General features: G+C 55.5%; 1 protein-coding gene across 3 annotated transcripts; it reads right to left on the bottom strand.

Moving 5' to 3' along the window:
• Window positions 1–10,007: 10,007 nt before the first annotated feature.
• DUSP9 (dual specificity phosphatase 9) lies at window positions 10,008–18,749 on the bottom strand. Of its 3 annotated transcripts, none has more exons than XM_035711420.2 (7): window positions 18,587–18,749; window positions 17,629–17,765; window positions 17,065–17,332; window positions 15,704–16,031; window positions 13,480–13,881; window positions 11,767–12,216; window positions 10,008–11,526 (listed from the first exon to the last, which is right to left on the bottom strand). In XM_035711420.2, the coding sequence occupies exons 5-7, from the start codon at window positions 13,844–13,846 to the stop codon at window positions 11,201–11,203; spliced, it is 1,143 nt and encodes a 380-aa protein (XP_035567313.1). In that variant the 5' UTR covers window positions 13,847–13,881; window positions 15,704–16,031; window positions 17,065–17,332; window positions 17,629–17,765; window positions 18,587–18,749; the 3' UTR covers window positions 10,008–11,200. The 3 variants fall into 3 exon arrangements, with proteins under 3 accessions (XP_035567313.1, XP_035567314.1, XP_025316415.1); XM_035711421.2 differs by having other exon boundaries at window positions 18,597–18,746; XM_025460630.3 differs by lacking the exons at window positions 15,704–16,031; window positions 17,065–17,332.
• Window positions 18,750–18,992: the final 243 nt, after the last annotated feature.

Below are 18,992 nucleotides of genomic sequence, written 5' to 3'. Positions count from 1 at the left end.
TCTCTTTCTTTGAAAGTCAATTTTGGTTATTTGTGTCTAAGAATTTGTCCAGTTCACCTGAAGTGTCTAATTTGTTGCCATGAAGTTGTTCAAAACATTGCGTTAGAATCTTTCAAATGTAAGTCAGTGGTAATGTCCCACCTTTCCATTCTTGATCTAGGTAACCTTTTTCCTTGATCAGTCTAGTTAAGATTGGTTTAGTTGATCTTTCCCAAGAGCAAACTCTTGTTTTCATTAGTTTTCTTCTGTTTTCTATTTCAGTCATTTCTACACTGATCTTATGTTGGCTTGCTTTGGATTTAGTTTGCTTTTCTTTTTCTAGGTTGTTAAGGTAGATCACTACTAGGCTGTTGACTTGGGACCTTTCTTATTTGCTGGTTGAGGCATTTAAAGCTACAAATTTCCTTCTAAGTACTGCTTTAGCTGCATCCCATAATTTTGATGTGTTGAATTTTCATTTTCATTCTGTTCAAAGTATTTTATAATTTCCCTCGTAATTTTTTAAAGATTTTATTTATTTATTCATGAGGGACATACAGAGAGAGAGAGAGAGAGAGAGGCAGAGACACAGGCAGAGGGAGAAGCAGGCTCCGTGCAGGGAGCCTGACGTGGGACTCGATCCCGGGTCTCCAGGATCATGCCCTGAGCCTTAGGCAGGCACTAAAACCACTGAGCCACCCAGGGATCCCTCCCTCGTAATTTTTTCTTTGGCTTGAAGATTACTTACAAGTGTTCTGTTCAATGTCCAAATATTTTTGAATTTTCTAGATGTCTTTCTGGTTTTGATTTCTGATTTAATTCTTTTGTGGTTATTTGATATAAAATATAAATATAATATAAAATATAACACATATTTTGAGTTATTTCATTTTTTTTTAGTTTTTAAAAAAATATTTTATTTATTTATTCATGAGAATACACAGAGAGGAGAGAGAAGCAGAGACACAGGCAGAGGGAGAAGCAGACTGCATGCAGGGAGCCTGATGTGGGACTCGATCCCGGGTCTCCAGGATCACACCCTGGGCTGCAGACAGCGCTAAACCACTGAGCCACCAGGGATGCCCTGTTTTGAGTTATTTCAATCCTTTTACATGTACTGAAACTTGTTTTATAGTCTAAGTTATAATCTGTCCTAGAGAATGTTCCATACATATTTGAAGAGTACTCTGCATTTGTTGAGTGGAGTGTCCCATAGATTTTAGTTAGGTCAGCCTTGTGGATAGTGTTGTTCAAGATTTCTGCATCTTGCTGATGTTCTTTCTAGTTTTACCAATTATTGGAAAGTCGGGTATTGAAATCTCCAACTGTCATAGTTGAATTGTCTCTTTCTCCTTTTGTCTGTTTTTGCTTTATGTGTTGTTAGATGTGTATTTGTTTATAATTGTTATATCTTCTGGATGAAATGTCCCTTTTTTCTTTAATAATCACTTTAGTCTTGGGCAGCCTGGGTGGCCCAGTGGTTTAGCGCCGCCTTCAGCCCAGGGCATGATCCTGGGGACCCGGGATCAAGTCCCACGTCAGGCTCCCTGCGTGGGGCCTGCTTCTCCCTCTGCCTGTGTCTCTGCCTCTCTCTCTCTCTGTGTCTCTCATGAATAAATAAATAAAATCTTAAAAAAATAATCGCTTTGGTCTTAAAGTCTATTTCATCTGATATTAATATAGCCACTACAGCTCTCTTATGGTTATTGTTTGCATGATATATTTTTTCCATCCTTCTATTTTTAATCTATTTTTGTCTTTGAACCTAAGATTTGTCTTCTTGAAACAATATACAGTTAATGGACTCTCGCTTTTTTTTGATTCTCTGATTTTTGAGTGGGGTATTTAGACTATGTGCATTTGATGTAACGATTGATGCCGTTGTGTTTGCATTTGCCATTTTGCTATTTGTTTTCTATATATCTCCATTCTTTTTTGTTCCTCTCTTCTTTGGCTACCTTCTCTTGTATTAAATATTTTTATTTACCAGTTTATATACCATTTTATTTTCTGTGTTGATTTTTTAAAAAGATTTTATTTATTTATTCATGAGAGACACAGAGAGAGAGAGAGAGGCAGAGACGCAGGCAGAGGGAGAAGCAGGCTCCATGCGGGAGCCCAACGTGGGACTCGATCCTGGGTCTCCAGGATCACACCCTGGGCTGAAGGCGGCGCTAAACCGCTGAGCCACCGGGGCTGCCCTGTGTTGATTTTTTAACTAGATATTTTTGAATTACAATTGCATTACTCAGTTTTGGTAAAATGTAGAGGCTTTGCCCCAATATAGCTCCATTCCTTCCCTCCTCTTTGGTGCAGTTAATGTTATGCATATGTTTATTGCATACATAGGTTATAAACCCAATAATACATTGTTATGGTTACTGCTTTCTTTATATGATCTTATGTCCTTTAAATACGTTAAGAGAAGAAAGGAGGAAAAATATATTGAGACTTTTATATTAGCACACATATTAATCATTTTTGCTGCTCTTCATTTCTTCCTTCAGATTTGAATTACAAACTGGTGTCAGCCTGAAGGACTTCTGTATTTCCTGTAAAGAACTATATGAGCAGTGAGTTTTCTCACTCTTTATATACCTGGGAATATCTCTTTTTAAAAAAATCTTCAACTTTTAATTTTTAAAAAGATTTTATTTTCAAGTAATCTCTACACCCAGTGTGGGGCTTGAGCTCATAACTCTAAGATCAAGAGCATGTAGCAGGCGCCCCATTTAACCAGCAACTTTTAAAGGATAATTTTGTTGGATATAGAATTTTTGATTGATGGTGTTTTTTCCCCAGTTCTTTGATTATGTCATTCCACTATCTTTTGGCCTCTATTGTTTCTGATCAGAAGTTAACTGCTAATTTCCTTGTGGTTCCCTTCTGCATGGGTCATTTTTCTCTTACTCCTTTCAAAATGGATTATCTTTGGCTTTTATCTTTGACTTTTATCTTTCACCAGGAAGTGTCTACGACTAACTCTGTGTTTATATTACTTGGGATTCATCGGACTTCTTGGGTCTGATTAATGTTTCTCATAAAATTCTGAGTGTTTCTTCCATTATTTCTTCAAATGTTTATTCTGCCTTTTTCTCTTTCTCCTCCTCTTCAAAGCATCCCATTATACACATTTTAGTATACTTGTTCTATAGGTCTCTGAGTATCAATCATTTATCTCTCTGGTTTTCAGATTGGATAATTTGTGTTGATCTATTTTCAAGTTCACTAATTCTTGAGTATCTTGAACCTGTTCTTGAATATCTTTAGAGAAGTTTTCGTTTTAATTATTGTACTCTTTGACTCCATGATTTCCACTCATTTAGTTATTTATTATTGCTTATGACTTTAAATATTTTTAAAAAATTTATTCAAGAGAGAGATAGAGAGAGCGTGCACAAGCAGGGAGAGCAGCAGAGGGAGAAGCAGGTTCCTTGCTGAGTGGGGAGCCCGACATGGAGCTTGATCCCAGGACCCTTAGATTATGACCTGAGATGAAGGTAGATGCTTAACTGACTGAGCCACCCAGGTGCTCCCTTTTTAAAAAAGTTTTTAAAGAATTTATTTTAGAGGGACAGAGTGGGCATGAGCAGTGGGAGGGGCAGAGGCAGAGGGAGAGAGAGAATCTTGAAGCAGACTCCCCACTGAATGTGGAGCCTGATGTAGGGCTTGATCCCATGATCCTGAGATCATGACCTGAGCTGAGATCAAGAGTTGGATGCTTAACCAACTGAGTCACCCAGGTGCCCCTCCATTTAGTTATTTTTTAAAAATAACCTCTATACCCTTATCAAGAATATCTTTTTGTTGATTCATTGTCATTATGCTTTCCTTTAACTATTTAAAGGATAGTTTTCTTTAGTACCTTGAACATATTTGTAATAACTGCTTTGAAGCTTTTATCTGCTAATTCCAACATCTAGGAGCATGCAGAGGTAGTTTCTTTTGTTGATTGTTTTCCTGAATGTGGGTCACACTTTGCCATTTCTTTGTATGTCTGTAAATTTTTTTGTTGAAAATCAAACACTTTGGAAGATATTTTCCAGGAACACTGAATTCTGATATTCCAGTTCCCTCTAGAGGTTTTTTTTCTTTTCTTTTTTTTTTTTTTTTTTGCTGTGCATGAGTGTGTGTGTGTCTGTTTTGTCACTTGTTTGCTTCTTTGTTGTGTAACTTTTCTGGACTAAATCTGTGTAGCCTGTCCCCTTCAGTGTGCAGTCACAAGTGTCTGTTTTTATTTATTTATTTATTTATTTATTTATTTATTTATTTATTTATTTATTTATGAGAGCACATGAGAGAGGGCATGAGGAGGGGGAGGGGCAGAGGGAGAGGGAGGAGAGGGAGAGAAGTAGACTCCTGACTGAGTGCACAGTCAAGGTGGGGCTCGATCTCATGATCACATCCTGAGCCAAAATAAAGTCAGAGGCTTAACTGACTGAGCTACCCAGGTGCTCCCCCTTTCTAAGTAGGCTCAACGCCTGGTGTAGAGCCCAATATGGGGCTTGAACTCACTACCCTGAAATCAAGACCTAAGCTGAGTTCAAGAGTCAGATGGTTAACCAACTGAGCCACCTAGGTGACCTTCTGCTTTTTTAATATATTCTAGTTTAAAATTTTAAGCCTGGTTTTGTAGGGGCTGCCCCTGTATCTGCCTAGCTTAGTGGCTGGCCATTGATTGGATGGAAACTGGTAATCACATCTTCACCTAGACAGACTTGTGCATACTGCTGATGGATCTGTGCATGGGTAGGGGAGCTCTTTCAGTGTTCAGGGTATTTGCAGGTCTGTCTGTTTTCTTTTCCCGGGGTTCTTTTGAGTCTCTTTTTTTAAAAATTTATTTTATTTTTATTTATTCATGATAGAGAGAGAGAGAAAGAGAGACAGGCAGAGGCAGAAGCAGGCTCCATGCAGGGAGCCCGACGTGGGACTTGATCCCGGGACTCCAGGATCGTGCCCTGGGCCAAAGGCAGGCGCCAAACTGCTGAGCCACCCAGGGATCCCCCCTTGAGTCTCTTTTATATGCATGTGTAGCCTCAAGATAGTCCAGGAGAGCATGGATAGGAGACCTCTTCATTCTCTGGCTAGCCAAGAATATGCTTGCCCCAAGCACATTCACAATATCAGTCTAAAAGAGCTGTGTTGTTGGCTGTTTTGCCTTTGAGAAGTCACTTCCACTGAGAATGCCCTGGATGCAGGTATTATCCACCACTCCGAATTGAGTTAGCTTTCCTCAAACCTAGGCAGAGAAGCTGCTGGTCTTCATCAGCTGCCTTGCCCTGGCCCATGCCAAAACAAGCTGGGAGGGATGGGATCAAAGCTAGATCAGAATGACACAGAGTCCCCAAGTTTATTTTATTTATTTATTTTAAAGATTTTGTTCATTTATTCACAGAGACAGAGAGAGAGAGAGAGAGAGAGAGAGGCAGAGACACAGGCAGAGGGAGAAGCAGGCTCCCTACAGGAAGCCTGACGTGGGACTCGATCCCGGGTCTCCAGGATCACACCCCAGGCTGCAGGCGGTGCTAAACCGCTATGCCAGTCCCAAAGTTTAGCTTCTTGGTTTATTATATACCTTCAGTTGATTTCCAGGTCACCAAGGTTGTTTTTGTCAATTTTGTCCAGCTTTATAGTTTAAAAAAAATTTTTTTATTAAGTAAACTCTATTCCCAATGCGAGGCTTGAACTCATGACTCCAAGGTCAAGAGTTGCATGCTCTACTAACTGAAGTTAGCCAGGTTGTTTTTTTGGGGGGGGGAAGAGGGAGACTATTTTTTATATATTTACTTGGCCATAGCTAGAAGTCAGGCCCTTTTAATCTTTTTTTTTTTTTTGATCCTATTATTTAGATGTGTCTCTTAGAAATGGCTTATAGCTGGATCTAAAATAATCCTGTCTTGGGACACCTGGGTGGCTCAGCGGTTGAGCATCTGCCTTGGGGTCAGGGCGTGATGAACCCCCCCCCCCCCCCGTCTCTCTTTCTGTGTCTCTCATGAATAAAAAATAAATTTAAATAAATAAATAAATAAATAAATAAAATCTTTTAAAAAATAAAATACTCCTGTCTTTTTTAAAAAAAGATTTTATTTATTTATTCATGAGAGACAGAGACAGAGAGAGAGGCAGAGACACAGGCAGCGGGAGAAGCAGGCTCCCTGCAGGGAGCCCTATGTGGGACTGGGTCTCAGGACCCCAGGGTCACGCCCTGGGCTCTAGGCAGGCGCTAAACCACTGAGCCACCCAGATGTCCTTAATCCTGTCTTTAGCTAGAGAGTTTAGTCTATTTATTTTGCTTAAGTGATGTTTGGATGAATTTCTAAAATCTTACTTTATACCTTCTACTTATTCCAGTGTTTGTTTCTTTATTTTCGTCCTTGACTTCTTTAGGATTGAGATTTTCCCTCAATGTTTGAGACTTTTCCTCTACTATTTTAAGAGTAATACACTCTATATAATCTTCACTCTAGAAAATCTAGCATTTAGCGTATTTATCTTAACAAAGCTTAATATTATTCAATGCTGATATGGCCATGAGGGAGTAACAGGGTCCAGAATTTACCCTCCCACCACGCAAAACTGGAAACCTTGGCAAAATATATGAATCAACTGTTCTTAGAAGGGAGACAACAGTCACTGAAGACCCTGTGGTACCTGAGAGAAAGGAAATAAGTTAAGTCAGACCCACCATCCAGACTTTCTGACTCAAGTAGAAGAAACATAAAATGTAACCTACAATAATAAAAAAAAAAATCAGCCAATCAAATCAGACTCGGGTGACTTCCAGCTTCTGGTCGGGCATGGAAGGAGCTTGGGAGTCACCACTGCACGCCATCAACAAGTAAAAAGCTGAACACACTGAAAAGTCAACAACTCTCCTTAGATCCACGAGAGAAGTGAGATCCACAGGGCGAACCACTGTTCCAAACACTGGCAGGCAGATACAGGGAGAGTCATAGCCTAACAGAGCAGAAACCTGGGAGAGAACAGTGCTGGGGGGAGGAAAACCTGAACTTTAACTGATGAACTGCTTGAGGTTCAGTGTCGACATGTCTGAAAGTTAAAAAAAAAAAATCTGGGGAGGGGAGTGGCCCAATCTTAGGGAGGTTCCCACACTTTTATACATTTTCTCTCCAGGGGCCCTAACGGTTGGCACAGTGAAGATGCGAGAGAGGTCTCCTGCTTCTGGCAGCGGGAAGGGGAAAGTAGAGATTTTGAAATACACCATTCTGTTCTTAATAAGGCCTGCCTTCGGGACAAACTCTTGCATCAGATCCTGAGCTACTGGGGCTGTAGTAACAGAGGGCAAATACCCAACTACAGCCCCCCTTCATCATCCTAGCCCACCTTACAGGCCCATACTGAAAGGACGTCTCCGCACAGAGGATTTGTGCTTGCTCCTGCCAGGCACTCTGGGGGCAATACAGCTTCTGGACCACTTCACTTAAAACTTTTAAAAAATGTATTTTCAGGGCAGCTCGGGTGGCTCAGCATTTAGCGCCACCTTCAGCCCAGGGCCTTATCCTGGAGACCAGGGATCGAGTTCCATGTCAGGCTCCATGCATGAGGCCTGCTTCTCCCTCTGCCTGTGTCTCTGCCTCTCTCTCTCTCTCTCTCTCTGTGTGTCTCTCATGAATAAATAAATAAAATCTTAAAAAAATGTATTTTCAAAACTTTGCTATTTTTATTGGGCTGTTCCATACCAAGTGAAATCTGTGTGCAAGCTAAGCAAATGGAGCTTCCAGACAAATCCCGGAGCTGTGCCCCCCTTCAGATCACTCACTGTCCCTTAGTCCCTCCAAGAAAAAAAGCTGTGGAGTGTAGTCCTCTATGCCTAGATTCTTTCAGTTAAAAATTAAGCTTGTAGGGCAGCCCTGGTGGCTCAGCGGTTTAGTGCCGCCTTTGGCCTAGGGTGTGATCCTGGAGACCCGGGATCAAGTCCCACGTTGGGTTCCCTGGGTGGAGCCTGTTTTTGTCTCTGCCTCTCTCTCTCTGTCTCTCATGAATAAATAAATAAAAAATCTTTAAAAAAATTTCAGCTTGTGGCTATAAATTCTTGAGGGCCAAATTTCCCTTTTTTTTTTTTCACACTTCTACCCATTTCCAAGGGCAAAATAAGTAAATATCCTCACCTCTTTTGGCGGGGTATTTTTTTTCTAGGTCACCAGTTTTTTTCATTTTCCGCTGCTGCTGTTGTCAAATCGCCATAAACCCAGGGGTTTATTTTATTTTTCTTAAACCCAGGGGTTTAAAACAGCAAAAATGTGTTCTCTTCCAGTTCTGGAGATCAGCAACCCAACATAGATTTCACTGAGCTGAGCTCGAGGTATCAGTCGAGCTGATTTGTTGTTTTGCCTTCTGCAGCTTCTAGAAGCCACTTGCATTCCTTGGCTTGCAGCCCCTTTGTCCACTTTCAAAGCCAGTAATGTAGCCTCTTCCCATCTCTCATCGGCTCTGATCCTAGTTTCCATTGCTGTGTCTCCTCCCCTCACTCTCCTGAATCCCTCTTTCCCTTATAAAGATGCATATGATGGTTTTTGGGCCCACCCAGATAATCCAGGACAGTCGCCCCATCTCAAGATCCTTGACTTCAGCACATCTGCAGTGTCCTTTTTGCCACTTAAGGTAACGTATTCACAGTGGCCTGGAATTAGGATGTGGCCGTCTTTGGGGGGGCCAGTAATCTGTCAGCCATGCCTGTTGAGAGCATTGCACTTCAAGGGTACTGGCTTTTTTTTTTTTTTTTAAGATTTTATTTATTTATTTTAGCGTGAGAGTGAGCGAGTGAGGAGAGGGGCAGAGGGAGAGAGAAAATCTCCAGCAGACTCCCCGTCCAGCACAGAGCCTGCTGTGGGGCTTGATCTCCTGACATGTGATCGTGACCTGAGCTGAAACCACGAGTCAGACACCCAACCGACTGAGCCACCTAGGCGCCCCAAGAGTACTGGCTTTATGCGGGGCCCCAGGCATTATCTCCTGGCTCCCATGGGAGGTGTCTGGGTAGCTATAGGAAGAGGGTGTCCAAGGAGGAGGGGTGGCCTGGGATCCTGCTTCCTGGGCATGCATGCCCCCTGCACTTGTCCACACCCACCTTCCAGCTTCACTTCCACCTCTTGCCACATCTCTGTGGTTGGGAGTCATGGTTTTAAAGATTTATTTCTTTGAGAGAGAGAGAGAGAGAGAGCAGGCACGAGTGAGGAGAGGGGCAGAGGGAGAGAGAAAATCTCCAGCAGCCTCCCCGCTGAGCACTGAGCCCAACATGGGGCTCGATCTCCTGACCCTGAGATCACGACCAGAGCCGAAACCAAGCGTCAGACAGTTAACCGACTGCGCCCCCTGGGCGCCCTGGGCATCGAGGCTTGAGAAGGACCACCTGAGCTTCAGGGGAGTTGTCCGGCGCTGAGCCCAGGAAGCCAGCGAGGAGCAAGCCTCCTTTGTCCCTTGAGGTGGCCCAGCGGCCGCTGCAGGTTCTCCCTGCCTCCGTCCCGGGATCTGCAGTCCAAGGAGCAAATTCCACGCGGTGCCAGCCAGAGGGACATGAGCTTGGCCACGCAGGTGTGCCCCCATCCCTCCCCGGCTCCCATCCCCTCACCCTGAGGCTCAGCTCCGACTCCGCGCTGAGCCTTGGGGCTTGGCTGCCAAACCCTGAGGTCACTGTTGGGGGGTCCCCGCTCCCTTGCTCCCTGCACAGAACCAGACACTCAGCCTCACTGGGGTCGGCTTAGAGTCCTCCCTGCCCCACCAGGAAGCCGGCTCCGAGTGGGGAGCGTCTTTGGCTCATGCGGCCTCCCTGTCCCGAGCAGCGTGTGGCCCGGGGTGGGGGCTCCGTGGCTCAGGAGCCGATGGGTGGCTCTGCTGGAGGCTGGGCCTACAGGCTGCGTGGGTGCCCGACGGCAGGTCACGGCTGAGGGTGGGTGCTCAAGTCCCCCCGCCCCCCGCAGTCCAGCATGGGGCTCCAGCATCCCCACTCCGGGCCTCTCCCCAACCTTCCCCCAAACCCTCCAGGGTGCTCAGGAAGCAGTTCCCTCTGCTCAGTATCTTACATAAACCGTTTATTCAGGAACAATTAAAGAAAGCAACCGTGGTGTGGATTCCCAAGGGTGAGATGGTCCCGCAGGCAGCAGGGACTGCCGGCCCCGGGCTGGGTGTGGAAACAGGCTGGCGTGCGTGTGTGAGCACTGGCACATGCACACACACATGCATGCGCGCCGCCCGCGAGGGGTGTGCGCTGCAATGAATGACTCTGTATATGCAGCTTGGCCCCTTCCCCGCCCCCCCAGGCCAACCGTGGCTGTGTGGGACCCGCAGCGGCAAAATCCAGGCCTTCTTCCCCTTCCCCGCCCCCAGCTCTTGCTCCGAGACCCCCATCTCCCGCGGCAGCAGTTTGGCCACCCTCAGTCACAAAGAGCCCCAGTGATCCCGTTAAGACATCTGGGGGAAGAGGAAAAAAAGGCATCTTTTCAAACGTCAAGTGGATAAACAGGGCGCCAGATGTGTGGCCAGGAACCCGCGCGGCAGCCCCCAGGCCCGCACCCTCCCCTGAGGTGCGCCCACCAAGGAGCCACCCAGAGAGGGGCGGTCCACGTGAACCCTGCGCTGCCGGCGGGGGGGTGGGGGGGCACCCCACCCCCGGTGCCGCATCTCCTGGGAGGCCCTCGCCCCAAGAGGCCTGAGGCCTTGGCAGAGAAGCAGGGAGGGGACTAACTGGTGGGGAAGCCTCCCCAGGAGCAGCCATCTGGGGACAGGGATGGGACTGGGGGCAGGTCTCTGCAGCAAACGAGGGGGCCAGAGCAAGCACACACCCTTCTGAAAGGAGAAGCCACAGGGAGGCTCGAGGCCCAGGAACGGGCAGCCATCTGGATGGTCCCTTGGAACGGGAATCCCCCCACCCTCACCCCCCTAAAGAAAAAGGTAACAGTCGCAGAAGAGGCAGGTTCTGGAGCGTGGTTCCGCCCGAAAGCGGCGCGGGTCAGGCTGGCGGCCCTGGGCCCGGCTTATAGGCACATTTAATAGGATTCCCGTGGATGTTAAAAGTGGGTAGGACAGGTGTCTCCCCGCGGCCACTCTGGAGGGGCTCCTGGCTCCGGCCTCTTCCCAACAGCCCTCCCATGAGGTATTGCGCACCCCCCACCCCCTGCTTATGGCTGAGACCCCCTCCCTCCTCACCCCCCACCGCCCCGCTCATGGGTGGGCGAGGGCACCCATGCGGGGGTGGGACGGGGCCCTATGTGGGGTCCAGCTCGAAGACACCATCGCTGGTGGGGGTGGTGAAGAAAGAGGGCGGGTCGGAGGCAGCGGACTCCTGCCCCCCGCTGCTGCGCTCCCGGGCGCGCCTTTCCTCCAGCCGCAGACTGCGCTCGAAGTCCAGGAGCTGCCCCATGAAGTTGAAGTTGGGGGAGATGTTAGACTTCTTCCGCTTGACCAGGTCGTAGGCATCGTTGAGTGACAGGTGGCGCTTCTGCATGAGGTAGGCCACGGTGACGGTGACAGAGCGGCTGACGCCTGCCAGGCAGTGCACGAGCACCCCGCAGTTCTGGGATAAGGCCTCGTCTGGGGGGGGCGGGGGGCAGAGCGGGAGGCAGCGTGACGCGCGGGCCCTGCCCCTGCGCTGCTGCGAGCCAGGTGGCCCCGGGGGCCGTCCTGCCTGAGGGGTCCTAGGGCTGTCGCGGGTGGCCGGTCCAGTCTGGGGCTCTGCGGACAGTGGCGAAGCCCAGGAGGGGCCCTCCCGGGAGCCCGGCCCCGTGGCGGGGCGGGGGGGGAGGCAGGGAGAGGAGGGCAGGGCCGACTTACCAATGAAGGCGATGGCCTCAGGAAAGAACTGGGACAAGTTCTGGCTCCAGTGGTCTGAGATGGGGATCTGCTTGTAGTGGAAGTCGCCGTTCTTCTCGAAGAGGTTGGGCAGGTTGGGGGTCACGTTGAGGATGTAGCGGATGCCCAGCTTAGCCAAGCTCTCCACGTTGGCTGAATCCCGGGCGCTGCCCAGGTAGAGGTTGGGCAGGATCTGGACGGGGAAGGATGGCAGCAGCCCCGCGGGGGGCGGGGTGGCACCCTCGGAATCCAGGCCACAGCTCAGCGAGTCGCGGTCAGGCTCGGATTCGGCGTCAGAGCAGTCGGAGCCCAGGCACAGGCCGCCCAGCCCCACCACCGGGCTGGGCACCGGGGCTGTGCTTGTGCCGCCGCGGCCGCTGAGGCTGGTCTCACACAGGTGGGGGCATTCGGCCTGGAATCTGCTGAAGCCACCTGGCACGGGAGGGGGAGCGTCCTGTCCGACTGGCCGCCTGGGCAGCCAAGCGCCCCTGGAGGGGCATCGGGAACCCACCCCAGGCAACTGCAACACCCAAGGGGGCTTGCAGATGTTCCCAGAGGAAACTCGAGGGTCGGCAGCCCGGTCTATACTGGTGTCCCCCGGGGGGCGCATTGTGGGCAGCCCGACCACCCTCGCTCAGGCTGGTGGCTCTTCCTCTGGACCCTGAGCGCCCACTTTGCTGCGGGGGTGCAAGCTTCTGGGCTCACACAGAGCCACCCAGAGAGCATCCTACAGCGCCAGGGCCAAGCCAAGGCAGCCACGAGGGCTCCTCGGGGTAGATATACCGCCAGCCTTGGGGAGGACAGCCACCGTCAGTTCCAAAGGGGGAAAGGTTCAGATGGGAGTTCTCTGCCTGGGGGCCACCTCCCATGCAGCTCAACCAGGAGCACCCCGAGAGGTGGGAGCCTGGGAAAGAGCACAACATTCCACCCGGGCCAGGGGTGGCGCGTGGAGACCCAGCACTTGCTGTTTCTGTATCCCTGTGCCTTCAGGACGGAGCAAGGGCGACACTCCGGTGACCCCCCTGCCCTTGATGGGGAGGTGGCGAGCTGGCGCTGTCGGTTCATGGGAACCCTGTCCCTGCCCTGTACCTCTGGGTGTGTGTTTGACTCATTAAGGGGCCAAGGGGCCTGTCTCAGCCTATCCCCCTCCCTGCTCAGCCCTGCGGTGACTATGGTGGGATAGGTCTCTGTCCTGCCTTCACTGCTTCTCTCTCTCTCTCTCTCTCTCTCTCTCTCTCTCTCTCTCTCTCTCTCGCTTTCCCCTTCCCTGTTCTGGAGCCTTTGCAGAGCGGGACTTGGCCTCCTGTGGCCCCTGTCTCCTTTGCCCTCGGCTGAGCAGCTCTTGGAAGTGGTGACACCAACACCCCCGCCCCAGGGTGGCAGGGAACTGGGCGCTCGCACTTGGTCCTCCACTCCTTGGCATCCCTGAGCCAGGGCAGCTCAGGTAGATTCTCCCCACTTTCCAGACTCCCGGGCCGGGGCTCCCCCCAAGGGTGAAGGACTTGCCCAAGGTCGTGCTCACGGGAGGGGGTCTCACGTCCACTTTAGACAAACACGGCTGGGCTGGCCCAAGGCGAAAGGAACCCAGAGGAACCCGGAATCCCCTCGGAAGGCGCCCGGCCCTGCCCGGCCGGGCCTCCCGCGCTCCCCACCGCGCTCCCCACCGCGCTCCACCGCGCCAGCGCCCGCACCTACCCTGCAGGTAGTACGCCAGGTAGCCTTCCTCCCGCAGCTTCTGGAGCAGGGTGCCCAGCACCGAGTCGGCCTCCCACTCCTCGGCCTCGGCCTCCCCGCGCCGGGGCCGGCCGCCGCCCTGGTCGTACAGCAGCACCGGGGCGGGCGGGGGCGGCTGCAGCGGCGGCCCGGGCAGGAGCGCGCGGACCGACAGGCTCCCCCGCCGCAGGCGGCGCAGCAGCAGCGCGGGCAGGGCCACGCTCAGCGCCCCGCCGATGCGCGCCGACTCGTACAGCTCGCGGCTCCGGCAGTCGAGGAGCAGCAGCCGCGGCCGCGGGGGCGACAGCTCCCGACGCAGCCACAGGCACGAGCGGCCCAGCCCCTCCATGGGCTCGCGGCTCCGGGCACGTCGGACCGCTGGCGCTGCGGAGACAGGGCGGGCGCCGCGTGAGCCCGCAGCCTCGGGCGGCCGCCTGGGGCCCCGCAGGGACAGCCCCGCGCCGCCCGGCCCTCCTCGCGCCCGTCCCGCGGCGACGACGCGCACAGGGGCGCCCCGGCTCCCCGAGGGGTGCGCCGCATGCAGCCCCCCGGCGCCCGGCGCGGGAAGGGCAGGGCGAGAGGCCCCGCAGCCCAGGGAGCCCGGGCGCCCCTCCCTCGCGCCCGGCCTGCCTGCGATCGCTCCCCAAGTTCGAGAGTTCCCGCCCGGGGCGGGGGGGGGCGGGGGGGAGGCCTCAGCCTTCTCGGAGCGCCCGGCCCCGCTGGGCCCCGCGAGGACAAAACGGCGGGACAGAGACCTGGAGCGTGGGCCGGCGGCGGGCGGCCGCGCGCGGAGGTCGGAGCCCAGGCCAGCGCGCCACGCGGGGCGCCGTCCCCCGGTGGGGGCTCCGGGACACGCGGCGGCGGAGCAGGCGCGCACGTGGAAGCCGCGGCCCGCGCCGCTCTCGAGCCGGCGGCTTCCTGGCAGCGGGGCCCAGCTTCCACCTTGGAAGCCGCTGCCTTTGGACGTGGAGTTGCCGTTCGGAGGGGCGGGGCGCTGGGGGCGGGCTCAGGGGGGCCAGCGAGCCAACGGGTGCCAGCGAAGCAGTCGGGTGGGCCCCCAAGTGGCGCGCTGAGCCGGGGCTTCCACCCAAGCGGGACGGCGGGGCAGAGGCCAAGGGCAGGTCAGGGGCCCAGCAGGGGAGCGGCCTCCGGTCTTCGGTCTTCGCCGCACCAGTGGGCTGGAGGCAGGGGGAGGGGCTCGGGGAGGGATCGGAGCCCAGGGCCCGGCCCAGGAGCTGCCTCCAGCCCCACTCACCCGTTGGCCCTGGACTGTCATCTCCTCCGACTGGACCTCGCGGCCCCATCTATACAATGGGCTCATCACAGCCACCACCTTGGGCTGCCCTGGGCTGCCACTGAGATCACGGTCGGAGGAGGAAGCAAGGGCAGAAAGCCACTGCTGTCTTCTGGCCCTGAACTCTGCCCAAGGGCATGTGACAGCTTCTGGGGACCCCCGAGGGCCTCCCTCGCACAGGAGTGAATGACCCCAGGCACCCAGGAGCTCTGAGTACCCAGCCCTAAACTTGGGTGCTCTGCTCTTGCCACGTTACTGTCCCGGGACTCATCCCTGGCATCTCCCTCTGCCTCCTCCCTGGTCACGAGCCAGCGACTTTGTACTCAGCGCATCTCTCACACCTGCACGCTCCCGTCTGCTCCCTGCGCGAGCCGAGGGCTTGCACTGGCCAACTCTTGGCCAGGTGGCTGTCGCGGCTTCCAAAGCCCCCTGTCCCTGCCTCCGGGGAGGCCAGTCCGCCTCAACCACCCCCCCACCCCGCTCTGCCCTGCCCCAGGCCATTTGTTCATTAAACACCAGCGGCTTCCATACCTTCCACGGGCACAGGATGACACACAGGGCAGGACGCACAGGGGCCCTGCTTGCACCGCACTCCCAGTTTAGCCGGATAGGTGCGTGATAAACAGGGACACAGAACAACATAATGCTGGGTGCGATAAGTGTCCCTTCCCTGCTTAAAGCCCATTGAGAGCAAACGGCCGGGTTGAAGGAAAATGTAGAGCAGATAAGATAAAGCTCATACAAATTAATCAAAAGGTTAAGACTCTGATAAATGGGCAAGGAACCAGAAAAGACCGCATGAGGGAAGAGATGCAACTGAGTGCACCTGGGCACAGGACATCTGGGGGAAGGTTCCAGCTCAGGTATGGAAGGCAGGCAGGCACATTTCAGAGACAAGGCAACACTCCCCACCTGTCACATTGGTAAAATGTTCTCCCAATGAGTACACTCAGTGCTGCCAACGATGCTGCAGAGTCAGCCTGCTGCTCTACTGCTGCTGCTGGAGGATTCTCTATCTGTGTGGCCCTTCTGGGTATTCATTTGGTCATAGGCGTCCAGAGCTACGAAGACACCTACACCCTCTGGCCACTTCTGGGAATCGACCGCAGGGAACCGAGTAAAGGCAGGCACACAGGACGGGCACCACCAGATGGGAAACTAAGCCGCGGAGGACGCAAAACCGCGGGCAGGCCAACGTTTACGATAACCAGGTTCAGGGCCGCGGATGAAGACTCCTCTCCTGAGCCACGGAAATAAGAAGAGAAAACTGGAGAAGTAACACTAGGGAGAGGGCAGGTTACGGGGAGCCAGGCCCTCCAAGGGGCCTCCAGGGTCCCCCTCCTCTTGCGCTGCCAGCCCAGGGCTCCTGTGGGGCTGCGGCCCACGGCCTGGCCTCTGGGAGGAGTCCCGCTGTGTCCCCCTGCCCCCAGCCCAGACCTCCCTCCTCCACAGCCTAGTCAGATTCCGCTCCTTTTGCAGCGGCCCCTCCTCCTCCCCCAGGTGCCCTCCTCCAGGCAGCCTTCCTGTCCTCTCCTTCCTCTCGCTCTGGGCCTCAGTTCCCTGAAGCTGCAAAGCCTAAGAGCTGCAGCTTGGGGGTTCCTGAGGTGCCCAGGCATGCTTTCTGGAGAGGGCTCCCTGTAAGGCTGGGGGGGGGGGAGCCTGGCTGGGAAGATGGTGGAGGTGAGGCGAGGTGGGGTGGGGTTGGGGGCAACTTTCGCACCCCTGAAGGGAGAGCAAGCTTGGCTCCAAGAAAGTCCCCCCGAGTGGGCTGTACCGAGCCTGCGGGTCCCAACGCCCGAGGAGGGGCTCCCCTGCACCCTGCTCCCGCCGCTGGCAAGCCCACCAACCGGGAGGGAGCGGCCCCGGGGGGGGGGGGCGCAGTATCCAATCTCGCAAGTGAGTAGTCGGTGCCCGGCGCCAGCAGCGCCCGCTGCGCCAGCAGCAGGACAAACTGGAACCTGTTGCCACCTCCGCAGTGCAGGGCTGCGCGCAGCCAAGCCCCCCACCCCCTGACCCCCGCCGGCCGCCCGCACCCGCACCCCTGTGGGCCCGCCCCGCCGCGCCCCGCGCCGGCTCCCCAGGCCCGCAGGCCGCGCGCTCGCCGCAGGGTGGGCCCCGAGCCGGCCCCTCCAGCACCCCCCCCCCGGGCGCCCCCCCAGCCTCCACCCAGCCCGGCCGGCGCCCCTGGGGGGCCGCAGACCCCGCGCGCCGCGTGCGCCCTCCGGTGCCCCGGAGCCCCGGGGAGCGGCGCCCCCTCCCCCGCCACCCCTCACCCCGAAGCGCCCGGTTCCCGCCGGGCCGAGCGGCGGGCAGGGTTTCGGCTGTGGCGGCCCAGTCACATGGCCGGGAGCACAAGTCCCAGCGCCAGCGTCCCTGGCAGATCCGGCGCCTCGTCCACAGATCCACTTTCCGCCGCGGATGCTTTCTGCCTTTCCCGGTCGGGCTCCTCGCAGGACTGGGAGTTCCTCCAAGGCGGAGCGGCCCCAGGCTGCCCCAGCCCCCCGCGCAGGGCCTGGCCGGCGCTCCCAGAAGAAATGCTCGCTAACAAAGAAGTCATGAATGAATGAAACCAATTGTTGCATGAGGGAGCCCCGGCGGGTGCTGCTTCTCCCGGAGGCTCACGCGCATTTTCCCACCCCACAGACCCCCACGCACACGCACACACAGCCCGCCGCTCACCGCGCATGCAGGCGCACACACTGCAGCAGACTCCTGTCCTCGCCCAACCCACCTACTACGTGCGTGCCCGGCCACCCGCGGCGTGTGTTTGGCCGCAGCTGGGCCACCTCGCCCTGCCTCGCCTCCCCCCACCCGCACCCCACAGCTAAGTACGGTACCTTGCACCCCAAGTGCCTTCTCTATCTCTTAGGGAAGAGGCCAAGCCAGTCGCTGGGGAGACTCAGGATCGCTTTAGCTTGGCACCCAGGGGGCCTCAGGACGCGAGCTGCTGGCGCCAAAGGCGAGCCAGAGGCACCTGGCAGGGATGCCACCAAATGCTGCAGCCTCTAGAGCCCGAGTGCCAGGTGTCAGGGGGTGGCGGTGGGAGGGACTCGGGCATGTGCTGGGTGGGGGGGGGTGCTGGGGGCTATTTGCCACGGGGTTGGGGCAGGGTGCCAGAGAGGGTTAATCCAGCAGGTGTGCATACGTGTTGGGGCGTACGAGTGTGCACGCTGGGGAGGCAGGAGGTGTGCGCCTGGGGAATGGGCCTGGCTGCGGCGGCGGGGAGTGTCGGCTGCTGGGGCATGAGTTAGTTTTGGGTCTTCACTCGGGGGTAGGTGGATCGCAGTGTCTCTGGGCTGGGAACGTGGGTGGGGTGTCTGTAATGAGCATATGGGTTGTTGGAGATGGTGGTGGCACGGCGAGGGGAGCTATGTTAGTGCAGCTATGGCAGGGATGTATCGCGTGTGTGTGCGCGCGCGCACGCGCCTGGGTGTGTACTGAGGCATGGCAGGGTCTGGGATGGGTGCTCGCCTGAGTTGGGGGCAGTGCCGGGCGGTGGGTCAGGGGCTGCTGCTGCGTTCGCTGCAGGACTAGGTCCCCGGTGCGCGGTTTGTGCGCGCGCGTGCAAGTGGCAGGGGATGTGCGTGGCCGAGGACAGGGAGGTGCACGGGCGGGATGCGGGGGGTGTGAGGGGGCAGGATCGAGTGGGGCTCGCAGGGGCGCGTGCGTCGGCCCCGTGGGGTGCGCGCTGGCAAGACTTTGGGGTGCAGGGTGGAGGCGCTCACGTCGGAGGGGGCGGCCGGGCGGGGTGGGGGTGGGGTGGGTGGGCGCCGGGGAGCCGCGTGCTCCGCTCACCTCCGCTCACCTCCGCTCACCCCGGATCCGCTCGGCTTCCTGCGCCGGCTCCGCGCGTCGCGGCCGGGAAGTTTCCGAAGCCCGGGCGGCGGGAAGCGCCACCGCCGCTGCCACCGAGCGCCACCGGAGCCTCAGGCGGCGGCCTCGCCTGGAGCCGAGGGGCCGCCGCCGCCGCCGCTGCGGAGGGAAACTCCAAAGCCCGCCTCCGCCGCCGCCTCCTCCCCTCCCGTCGCCGTCTTCTCCGCCCCCTGCCCAGGAGGGGCGATGTCGCCGGCGGCGCGCGGGGAGGGAGCGCGGAGCGAGCGCGGAGGGAGCGCGGCCTGCACCTTCCCCGCCCCGGGCCGCCCTCCTCCCGCCTGCGAGACTGGCCGCCCCGCCCGCCCCGGCCCCCTGAGGGATGCTCGCG

The sequence above is a fragment of the Canis lupus genome, chromosome X (genome assembly GCF_003254725.2).
Source record: "Canis lupus dingo isolate Sandy chromosome X, ASM325472v2, whole genome shotgun sequence".
NCBI classification, from domain to species: Eukaryota; Metazoa; Chordata; class Mammalia; order Carnivora; family Canidae; genus Canis; species Canis lupus.
Note: the sequence above shows the minus strand (reverse complement) of the source record. Positions and strands in the feature narration are given on the sequence as shown.

Excerpts from the sequence above, each read along its gene's own strand:
- DUSP9 (XM_035711420.2), bottom strand. The coding sequence starts at position 13,846 with ATGGAGGGGCTGGGCCGCTCGTGCCTGTGGCTGCGTCGGGAGCTGTCG. Across the intron at positions 12,217-13,479 it reads CCTGGCGTACTACCTGCAGG|GTGGCTTCAGCAGATTCCAG; the intron begins GTAGGTGCGGGC and ends CTCCCGTGCCAG. Across the intron at positions 11,527-11,766 it reads TGAGGCCATCGCCTTCATTG|ACGAGGCCTTATCCCAGAAC; the intron begins GTAAGTCGGCCC and ends CGCCCCCCCCAG.